This window comes from Poecile atricapillus, chromosome 3, assembly GCF_030490865.1.
Source record: "Poecile atricapillus isolate bPoeAtr1 chromosome 3, bPoeAtr1.hap1, whole genome shotgun sequence".
NCBI classification, from domain to species: domain Eukaryota; kingdom Metazoa; phylum Chordata; class Aves; order Passeriformes; family Paridae; genus Poecile; species Poecile atricapillus.
In genome coordinates, this window is record NC_081251.1 from 11,631,148 (window position 1) to 11,643,201 (window position 12,054).

General features: G+C 40.0%; 1 protein-coding gene across 1 annotated transcript in view; it reads right to left on the bottom strand.

The window, feature by feature from the left end:
• Window positions 1-3,096: 3,096 nt before the first annotated feature.
• The window catches only part of VSNL1 (visinin like 1), an 85,204-nt gene continuing 76,246 nt past the window's right edge, over window positions 3,097-12,054 (bottom strand). The window contains exons 3-4 of the mRNA XM_058835019.1: window positions 5,066-5,281; window positions 3,097-4,141 (exon numbers count right to left, since the gene is read on the bottom strand). Coding sequence (XP_058691002.1) covers window positions 3,944-4,141; window positions 5,066-5,281 — 414 coding nt within the window. The 3' untranslated portion in view covers window positions 3,097-3,943. The remainder of the gene's footprint in view (window positions 4,142-5,065; window positions 5,282-12,054) is intronic.

Sequence of the window (12,054 nt, forward strand, 5' to 3'; positions counted from 1 at the left end):
GTTCACTTCCTCCTGTAGCCCTTTCACCTGGCGACAGCTCCTCAAGCGCAAACCTGCAGAAGAGCTGTTTGTCAGTGCCAGCCTCTCAGAGGCATCAGGCGCTCCTGTCAGCCTGTGACCTGCACAGCTGCCTCTGCCCTGGGCAGGCCTGGCTGTCCAGAGCCCTCTGACAGCTGCTGTGGTGAGCTCTGTGCCGTCTCATCTCTAACTGGGGAAGCTTCCACTGGTACACAGATACAGCTGGGGCTGAAGAGATGGATCTTTCCATGCTCTTCTTCACCAGGCACTCTGCCTCTACTGGCAGACCTCAGAAAGCCCAGGCTAATGGGCAGACTCCTGGCAGCTGTGAGGAGGTTACTGACAGAAAGGACCAAGCTGTTTGCTAATGCGTGTGCTGCGAGACAAACAGCGGTCATTGATTGAAATGGGGAGGTTCTGGCTGAGTAAACCAGGAGGGATTGTTCATGGTGAAGATAAGAGGCATTTGAGCAAGTTACGCAAACAGGGTTAAATATCCGTCCTTGGAAGTTTTTGGAGTCTATCGAATAGATTCCTGTATCTCCTTCAGGGACCTGGGCTAGAGAGCTGTGACTGTCCTTACCCATCTGAACAATTCCATAATTCCATATTCAAGGTCCATATTCAATATCCATATTCACCTTTAGGATTATGTGAAGATACTGGGGGGCACTTTACAAAGTGCATACTTGGCAAAACTTGTCTGGAACCAGCAGGTTGAGGGAGGTGATTCTGCCACTCTGCTGTTGTGAGATCCTGACTGGAGTACTGCGCCCAGGTCTGGGGTCCTCAGAGCTGGAAGAGCATGGACCTGTTGGAGCAGGATCAGGGGAGACCACAAAGTTGCTCAGAGGGCTGGAGAACCTCTGCTATGGAGACAAACTGAGAGTTGGGTCTGTTGAACCTGGAGGAGGCTCCAGAAAGACCTCATAGCACCTCCCAGTACTTAAAGGGGCTGCAAGAGAACTGGAGAGGAACTTTTTACAAGGGCATGTGGTGACAGGACAAGGGGGAGTGGCTTTAAACTGACAGTAGATTTATATTAGGTATTAGGAATCAATTCTTTATTGATAGGGTGATGAGGCACTGGAATAGGCTGCCCAAAGAAAGTTGTGGACACCACATCTCACAAGTGTTCAAGATCAGGCTGAATGGGGCCCTGGGCAACCTGTTTTAATGGAAGATGTCCCTGCAGGGGGCTGGAACTGAATAATCCTTAAGGTCTCTTTCAGCCCAAACCATTCTTTGATTCTAGGATATGATCATGAGCCACATGTTTACTTGACTTGATTTTATAATGAAATTGGAGTATGTTTTAGACCTCTTTAGAGTATGAGATAGAATGGCATTGCATTATTTCTTCCTGATTTTATTCAGCATCCAAAAAATAAAATGGCAAGCGTGCAGAGGCAGGAAAGAGTAATTTATCTTCACTGGTTTTCTGTGAGTTGTATGGAGAAAAGAGCTTAACGAAAATTAGTACATTCTTACTGAGCTAACACTTCTGCTTTCTCCCAAGTTTTTTATAGACTTACTTGAAATATTGGAGGAGGTGGCAACAATTCTGGTCTTTCACTCAAATCAGTACATTGTATTTATTCTAATCTACCCCAGTACTTGATGAAGATGTGTTCCTGACTGTATAATTATTATATTTTCATGGTGGAGAACTAATTCTGAATAAACAATTAGTGAAGCCCTTGCATGGATGCACTTATTTTTGCAGTGATCTTACTAAGGTATCAAAACTATCATATTCTTGGTTCCTTAAATACAGTTCACTGTAGTGGCTACCTAGAGAGAAGATTGCAGTGCTGATGTTACATTTTTGAGTTTGACTGTATTTGAGTTGTTGGCCATTTTGTATGACAGTACATTGCTTAATGCTGCACTAAAGTAAATGGAGCCTGACTAGCTACATAAATTCAAGGTGCAGGGAAACATAGAATGAGAGATTGCTTCTCATATATGTAAACCAGAGGCATAAAATCTGAGAAGTATTCAATGTGGGCACATATTACATACCCAGAAGTATGTAATTTCTAGAATGTGTGTTTTAAGTTACAGCCAGATTCATGAAGTATCCCCCTCCCTAATCTGCTAGGATGAGTATTACCTGTGCAGTGGAAGTAAAATTCTGATATTAGAAAATGTAGTTGATATTTCTGCTTTTGCTGTTTGTTTGGAATACAAAGCAGCTGCAAATGAGAGGATGGCTCAGGATGGTTGTGGCAGCAATCAGTTCTGTGATCCCCCCCACAGCAATTCTTAGCAAGCTGTGTAAAACTGGTTTTTGCTGCCTTTTTTATCTTTAATTTTAAGATGAGCTTCACTTTTTAAATTTGAAGATACAGAGAATGATTTGGTTTGTGTCATGTTTTATTGTTTGATTTTTAGCTATTAAAAGTACGGTCTCATTTCTTCATAAGGTAAGGAGGAAATATCAAACATGCAATTTTAAGATGTTCAGATTGTTTTGTTTTGTTTTGTTTTTTTTTAATCCAGCAAGCAACCAACTGTTTAAAGCATCAGGGAAATGGGGCATAGGAAGGTTTTCATCTGCAATTTCTGCACTATGATAGTTCTTCATCCTTTCCCAAGGCTGGGCAGAATTTGTCACAGGATAGAGAGAAACTGGATTTGTGCACATAGAATCGAAGGGGAAGTTGGTTCTCCTCACTATTCCTCCTTTATCATCATACTTCATGGTTAATTTATCAGTAGTGATTTTTAACAAGTCTGTTTATATGAAACACAGAGGAGTTTAGTGTCAGATGGTAAGAGGAAAGTCTCTTACTTCAGGAGGGAAAAACATTAAAAAACATGTTTAGGCTGAGCAAATTAATTATATTTCACTTACACAGCTTAAAAAGCAGTGCAGGTCTAGCAGCTATGCTGGTAAATCTTAGCAGTAGCATCTTAGAGCATCAACAGCTGCTCCATCCCTAATTACAAAAACTGCAACTTTTGGTTTTGTATAATATGACTCTTCTAGTGAATGAGTGCAAAGTAGTTTTCTTTATGCTTCAGTAATGAAATACGTATTTCCCAGTGTACAGTGACAAATAATTAAAGAGATTGAACTTTTTTTTTTATTACCATGCTGTAGACATGAAATAAGAATTAGGGGAAAAGGTCAAATGTTATAAATTTATTTTGGGACATATATATTGCAACCTCTGTGGAAGCTTTTGAAAATTCTGGCAAAGATCAATACACTTCCAATAAAACCTTTAAACTTGCAATAAAACAATATTTTAAACATTATATATATATATATTTATATATATTCTTAATTAAAGGGTTAATTTTAGCAGGATTTTCTTTTTTTTTTTTTTTTAATATACTGCATTCCTCTGACATAGCTCTTTCCAGATTGAAGGGATGCAAATGAGGTAAGAATTAAGGCAAACCTAAAAGGCATGCAAATGAAGTACATTTATATCCACTGACAATACAAGCACGTGTGGATCAGACTTGGGAGCCGAGAAGCTCTTCCCTTCTGTCTGTCCAGTACTACTTTACAGCAGAATGGTGACATGATTTATAATAAACAGTTAACATTACCATGGGAATTATTCAGTGTCACTAACATTACTCAGTCTAGGAGACACAGAGCTAGCATCAGTAAAACATGAACAATAAATAATATAATTCACTGCAGCACAGGCCTGCAGCACAGGCTTCAGAGGAAGAGGGTTGTTGTGAAATGACATTGCACACATCACGTTGTGGCAGTTTATTTTTATAATATATACTTTTAAAATTCTTTAGCAAATGACATTCTCATGCACACAAGTGTTTCAAACACAAGAAGCAAGTCCATTTATAGGTAGTCCAAGCAAATTTTTGTGTGTGTGGAAATAGCTGCAAACTGAATGGAACATTAAACTTCTGTGCAGTCTATGACGCATCGTACACAAGCTCATTTTTGAATGTCACACTGCAGGAGTAATACAATGGACGGATCACTCTTTGCAGCTTCTTTGAATTCATCCAGTGTGATCTGATCGTCTTTGTTCTTATCCATCTTACTGAAGATCTTGTCTACCCGTTGCTCAGGCGTCAGACCATCCTCATTCATTTTCATCATGATCACAGTGCCCACCATTTTGTAGATGGCCTTTGGAAAGAAACCAAATGGAAAATTCAACATGAAATTCAACCTAATTTTTTGATGTGATCAAATTCTGGAAATATGTTCTTACAATAAAATGATTGCAAGTTTCTCTAAAGATTATTTTCTTTTTTTTTTTTTGTTTTTTGTTTTTTTCTTAGAATCCGAAGTCCAGATACTTAAAACAAGGAAGAATGTATTTTACTTTCTTTAGATGTAGGTTTATTTTGATGGTTACATTTTGCATCCCAGAATGAATTTCTTTGGCTTCCTGTTTCACAGCGTAAGACTCTTATGAGAAATTGATGTGAAATATTTCACATAAATTCTGAATAATTAGTTTTAGAAGTCACCACCCTTAAATAGGTTTCTGTGTGTACATGTGGGCATAATCTGGTATTAACTACTGTGGCAAGTTGCTGGCAGATGATGAAGGTGGTAAACTTTATCCTTCCTCTTATATGTTGTGGTCATCTTAAAGCCCATCTGTGAGAGCTCACTTAAAATAGCGTGTTGTTATCCCTGTAAATTTCTGTAATCATCTGAAGTTAATCTCCAGTAAGGCTTCAGCTACTTGAGCTACAGTCCAATAATTTCATGGGTGTCAAGTGACTTTGAGATGGGCTTTGTAAATCCTGTGCTGTGCAGTTCTTGTGATTAATCCATTCATCAGGGGAAAAAAAAAAATCTCAGGTTATTAAAAAAGCTTATATGCACATATGTACTCTCTGCAATTCTCCAAGATTACATCTATTAACAAACACGTTAGTGTTCTTGTACCACTTGGTACCAGTCAGTGCAGGATTAATGTGTGTAATGTGCATTTAATGTAGCATACAGCCTCTGGTGAGCCTAAAATCTAAAGTCTGTGTGAACAAGGAATCAAATTTGATTAATGTGGTGACTTTTTGAGAGTAATGTTGATCTCACCTCTATAATTTCCAGCATTTCCACTCTTGTAATTTTACCATCACCATCCAAGTCGTACATGTTGAAGGCCCAGTTCAGCTTTTGCTCAAAACTGCCTCGTGAGGTGATGGACAGGGCACAAATGAACTCTCTGAAGTCGATGGTCCCATCTCCGTTTTTATCAAAGGTTCGGAAGGCGTGCTGGGCAAACTTAGAAGCGTCTCCATATGGAAAGAACTGCAAAAGAAAATAATATACAGAACTGTGTTAATGCAAAGGAAAGAGCTGTATCCTGACTGTGAAACACCAAAGTGAGGCTTTTATCAAGAGTGGCTGGTGAGCTTTGTGGAAAACTGAGAATCTGCAATGTAAGGTTCCTTAACAGTTACACTGGAATGATTATTAAAAACTTATTTCTACAAAAATCTCTCAGGTTTCCACAAGACAAAATACAAATATTGCAATGCTAATTTAAACCTAAATAAACTAGATGAATCTTAAAATTAAGTTGTGTGTAAATGGCAGACTGTGTGTAATATTCTCTGACTATATGAAATACAGAAGTCAGGGTGCATTCGAAGAGAATTTTAAGCAGCCCATGACATGTTGCAGCCAAGTATATGTGTGGGATTGTTGTTATATAACTTCATTTATTTTTTTAAAAAAATAATCCACACGTAACATAAAAAACCCACATGAACATATGTTCTGTTCTGCCAACCAACATTCAAGTACACAAGATGAAAACACAGACTCAGTTAAGCAATACAGTGCAATGCTTTTCATGTTCAATGTGTTACTATCCTTTAGTGAACACTGCAATTGACTGTAGTTCAACAGAATATTTTAAATTACCATAACATGTAGGTTTTCAGTTGATATATTTTCCTCTCAGGAAGTGTATGTTTTAAAACATTTGAACAGGTAGTTGTTCTTTCTGTTGGCCAGACTCAAGAAAACACATCCCTAAAGAAAGGGGATTTTACAGCAGTGCTGAAGTCCTACTGCATACACAAACAATGTTTGTTATTATATTCCCAGCACAATTTCATGGAGGTTTTCCTGTTCCTAAAAGATAAACATGCATTACTCCCCATATGAGAGCCATCTTATTTTGTTCTTTTTTAAAATTCTAATTCTTATTAAGTACTTTATTTATAATATAAGTTTGAAGGAAAGTCTTCAGTGCCAGCTGAAGTGGAGCTGCATTTTGCAATTTTCCATTTCCCCATCCAGACCTGTGTCTTGCCTTAAAAACTTTGCAAAGCTTAGAGCTCAGCCAGCTGCTTGCACTATGTGGCCACGTGGGTCATGTCAGGAGCCCCTGCTGTGTGCCATAGGGGTCCCAACCTAAAAGTTTCCTTTCAACTTCCCATTTTCCCTGAAAGAGCATTTGGTATTGTCTCCTCCTGAGAATGTAACTTCTGTGCCTGTACTCAGCCCAAGCCCTGCTTCTGTTCTCATAATCAAAACTGATGGAGCGGTCGAGGTACTGCTGCAGCTCCTTCTGTGCTTTCTGGCCTTTAAATATGATCATGGTTGGGCTCATCAATAGATACAAAGATATTTGGGTTCTCTGATACAATTCAGGATTTCAGTGGCTGTAGTTACCAGACCTTGCTCAGTTCTTCTAGTGACAGCCCCAACCTTTTGTCAAAGCAAAGAGAACTCCCTCCATGGGAAGGCTCCTTGGGCTCACAACCAGGCATTCAGGGTCAGAACAAAGTTTGCAAATGTCATCCAAAACCTGAATGTTATTTTCAGGTTCCTCATTGATTCCTCTTCTCTATGATCTATCTCCCCCTCCAATTCCTGTACCAGCTCCAAATGTTAACACAGGTGATATTTAATTTTATGTGTATGGGTAGTTGAATGTGCACTTCTCCAGCTCACTGCTGAGAGGCTGAGAAATGGCTCTCATGGCCTGTATTCCACCATGAATTCCATGTCCCCCACCTTTTATTATTAAGGGTCTGCTGGCTGTTCAAAGCTGAAAGGACAAATCTTTTGCTTTTTAAATCTGTGTTGATGACTGTCCTGTGACATATACGTAATGGAACAAAACACTTGAAAATTTTACAGTCTTCAAAGTATTTTTGCTCAGAGCTGACTGCTGCTGAGGGTGCTCCTGATCTCTGTTCCTGTGACTGTCACTCTACAGTCTCTATAAAAGAAAGGTAAATACCTGGAGAGAACTGGAGCTGCTCTTTCCACTGCCCAAAACCCCAAAATACAGAAATGGTGCAAACATACTGGTGAGACCAAAGAACGAAAGTACAGTGAAAAAGCACACCTACACAAAAGGCAAAGAAGTGTCAGACATCCAAAAACGTGGGGAATTAGGCTGGGTCAGTGGCTGGGGATGCCGAAGACCATTTTAAATTTGTTCTGGAACACATTTTTCAGTCTTCCACTGGAGGAGCATCAGCAAGCTGTGCCTGCCTCTTTGCTGGTAACACAGCCTCATGCAGCAGGGAGTAAAACATCCTTCTAATTTTTTATCACAGACAAGACCATGATTTTTTCTTTTCTGAGGTGAAGAAGACAGTGGCACTGCTCACCTAAGTCTTGGCCTTTACAGCATGTAACTATTGCCTTTTTTAATTTTTTTTTTTTTTCTATTTCTCTTCCTCTAGGGAGCAAATGCAGTAAAAGGTCCTTTAGGGACTGAAGGCACTGTTCTCCCGTCTGTACCTGCTGATTTGTATTATTTTTAGCTCAGAACAACTCAAAAACATTGTCAAAACTTGTTTAAAAACCTACTTGAAGATTTCCATTGGCCTCTTTTGAAACTATTCATAAATAAGGCATGAAGTAAAGAAAACTAAAACAATTACAGAGCAAAAGATGCCAGCACTGGTAAAATATTTTTCGAGTTTTAAAACACGGTGAACCTTAGCAAAGTACAAAGGCACAGGCTTTAACCACTCAGAGCAGTCTAAGACAAGGGGCAACTGGAGACAGGGATCTCTGAAAGACAAACTCTAATTTTTTGTCAGAGGGAATATGAGGAGGGTGGTTTGCCTCTCATGTGACCTCAGTGAATAGTTCAGAAAAAAGAAACACAACTGGGATTTTCAGATAGACCTTCAGCTTTCAGTGTTCCCTGCACACCCTTGACCAGCTGATCAATACATGTGTGAAAGCTGCGAGTTCCCATCTGCTGCAACCTGCCACTGGAAAGGGCACTCCATGCACCAGCATTGTCCCTGATTTACCCTTTCCACCCAAAAATCAAGACAAACTATACCAGCCAGGTCCATGGGTGATCCAACACTGTTCATTCCTTTGTTTCTGCTTCTCTAGTCTTATCTAGTGAAAGGCCTCCCTGGTCTAGAGAAAGGTGTCCCTACCCATCCCAGGAGGTTGGAACTAGATGATCTTTTTTCAACCCAAACCATTCTAAAATTCATCTCTTGCTTGGTCTGTGTATTTTCTAACAAGTTAGATCAACATGCTGGGGTGGGAACAAAGTCTTATCTCTACAGTCAACTGCCAATTAAGAAAAAAAAAAAGGAAGATTAAAAAAAAAAAAATCCCTTAATCTACTTTTAAATTTTCAATGAGGATTGTCTTGCAGATTCTTAGCTCCCACTGTGTTTCTGGACACCTTTCTGGTGTATGGGGGGCATTCAATCAGTCCTGGAATCAGAATATCTAGAGAATAACACCTACAAACTGTACATTACCCTTGGGGAAACTGATCAAATATCTGAAAATATTTATCTACTTGGCTGCAGCTGCTTTAGCCTCTTTGAAGTGATACTGTTCACTAGCAACTCGGTGATCAATTCATTCAGATCATCTTCGGGAGGGAATTATTGCAAAAGCATGAAGCATATGCTAAAGCATATGGCTAAAATTTTAGCATGTGGCTGAAACATAAAGAAAAAAAAAAAGAGATCAAAATTTACTTCCCCAAATTCCCCAGTGATAGGGAGGGGTTAGGAAAGAAAAGGTCTCTCCATCCTTAATAGGATGGGGTTCAGTGAACTTACAGACTGGCCTGAGTAGTGCTTTGTTTTCCACATGATCTTATATCATGGGATATTGAGATGCATTTCTATTAAAAGGGAAATTCTGCTATAAAATAGAGAAAACTAGAATTGCACTAGTACACTAGTACTAGAAAGCAGGGCATGCTGCCTACACATGCCCAGGTGACAACTCAGTTACTGATGTAAGGTCACAGCTTCCAGAGCTGGGGTGGGAGCTGGAGCACAGGACAGGAGGTGGGAATGGCACAGGGCTCCTGTATCCAGGCTTGGGGAAGATGAAGAAGCAGCTGCTGCCTCCCCTGTCATGTCCCATCTGGGGCTCAGCACTACAAGCTCCACTGACAGCTGAAGCAGAGAGGGGGAATGAGAGGCTGCAGACAGTGCAAGGAGCAGAACAAGCTTTGTCAAAGGCGCAGAAAAACAAGCCAAGCAGTTGGCTCTCACAAGAAAAACCTTAAACATTTGATGCTGTTATGCTTGAAGGAGTTATTTATCCTTCTTATCTACTTTATTTGTGTTTTATAAGTCTGCTAGGCATCCATGTTAACTTTGTAAGTGAAGAACACAAGCACTTTGAGAATCAAAAAGTTTTTTTGCTTTTGAAAGCTCAGACAGATGTTTTTTAATAGCAAATCTCTTAGAGTTGAACCCAGATGCTGATAGCTGCTGGTCTGCTCTGGTCTTACAGCTCCTCAGCACTGAGGTCACTGAGGAGGATACCTGTGATGATGGGGAGCAGACTGCTCCTTGCTAATTTTCCAAGAAGATGAAGTTCTGGATTCCTGCCAGCAGCACAAACACAGGAGTTGTTAAGATAAGAAAAAAAGATTATTCTTTAGTTGTCTCCTTTAGACAAAAAAAATAAAAAAATTATGTTTACTACATTGCACTGTACTCTTGTGCTTCATGCATTAAGGCATGAGAAGGGGAAGAGGTATCCAGGCTGTGACTGTCAGCACCTTTTGGAAGGCTGTGCCACTCTGGTACCAGGGTGACCTGCAGGGCTGTGGCCTGTCCCTGCCACCACCTCTTTGTAAACATGAAAACTCCTGTAACAAGGGCAGAACCCGGCCAGAACAAAAAGACACAGCCACACATCTGTCCTTGTTCTGGAAGAGATCTGACTGCTGCACTGTCCAGCACATCTGCAGTGTAAGGTAGGAATATCCCACCTCACACAGAAATATTGCAGCCACCTGGCTTCAGCCTGCCAGAGGGTCCCAAGGAGAAGGCAGCATCCACAGCTGTGGGTCTGTAGGTCTAGCAGCAGCTAAACCATGGGGTGAGCCTCTGGAGAGGATAATCCTGTGGACCACCAAAGACCAGAATCTGAATGTCTCTTTAGATCCAGGACTCAGTTTTCCATATGTGAATCTGTGAGCTGTCCCCACCTCAGAGGTGCACTGGGAGGATAAATGAAAAAAAAAAAAAAAAAATAAAAATTGTGATGGTTTCAGATGCTGCAGCAGTGGAAGTCACAGAGCTGGCAAGAACTGGGGAGAGCTGCCAAACCTCATGGATGTTTGCTCATGTCTCAGCTCAGTAGCTTTAGCTGTGAACACGTGTGCACGCAAAGACACACGGGGAGGTTTATAAACAGCTGTTAGCTCTTTACATAAAGAAGAAATATGTAAATGAGCCAAGAAATGTGACTTTTTCTGTTCATGTTCTGTTCAAAATTCACAACTTGTACAGGCTGAAGTGGGATCAGCAAAGAGTTTGTGTCTCACCCAGACCACAAAGACTGTGACTAGCCCTTACATCATGGTTAAGGACTAAGCTGCTCTGTCTTTTAATCACCACAGAAATTCTCATTTGAAGAATATGTAGAATAAATATTTGAGAATTTAGGAGCTGACCATGAATTATCAATACCAGTTCCTTTCAATTGTGTGAGACATGAGTTAAGAGACCAGAGAACAAGCACAAACCACAGGATAAGACTCTAAAAAGCAAGAATACACAAGAGATTGACGAAGATGGATGGGAAAAGAGGAACCATGCTTCTTCTTCACAAACACTCATCTGGCAGAGTCTACCTCTAAAAAAACATTCAACCTGAAAAGTTAATCTTTATATTCACATTTGTGGGGAATTAGTCATTAACTAGCAGGAAATGAATTGATTTTCAATCCCAGCTTTTCTCTGATTAGATTTGGACAATAAGAAACTTAATTGAGCTGTGGTAGTGCTATAGGTCAATACACTAGCAGCTCAGCTATTACTCAGTGCTAATAAAAAAAAAAAAAACCATCTTCAGGGAGAATTCTCATCAAAACAATTAGTATTGCTAGTGCTTAATGCCACAACTACCACTGATTAAATGTTGTTTCTCTTTGATCTTCCTTAACTAAGCAGCAGCACTGGAACACTTTATTTATTTTAAGTTTGGCACAGTCATCCACTACCCCAAGGTCAGCGACAGCACAGGGCTATCAGGATCCTGCTGTATTGTGGCTATGTCCTGGCCTAATTACAGCTTCCATGTTATCTCTCCAGGAATCTGGGAACCTATCAAAACGAGGATACACTGGGACACTTTTTTTTTTTTACCTCCTTTTTTTTTTTTCTCCCTCCAGTAAAGATCATTTGACTCCTTTTCATTTCTGAAAGAGACTTTATTTTCCCAGTTTTATTTCCCAAGGTTCAGAGTATTAACTTGAATGCTATGCCTGCTGTGTTGTGAAGTCCTTAGTGCAAATTTCCCAAAAGAACAGAACTATAGAAGCATCAGCAAGTGCCATTTCCAGCCAAAAAGGGATTTGAAACACGAGTCACTAAAGTCTGAGACAACCAACTCATGAATATACAGATGGAACTGCAGGAAAAAATACTTGTGCCTGAAATATCTGACTGTCTCATATACTTATGTAATGTGTTCTCCTAAAATTCCTCTACATATGGAGTTGTTATAGCCTGGTACTGCAGAAAGGAAACTGCAGAAAGAGAAGGAAAATGGCTCTATCAGAAAACTGATACTTCCCAACAGGGAGAAGAGGTAAGGGAATTGAA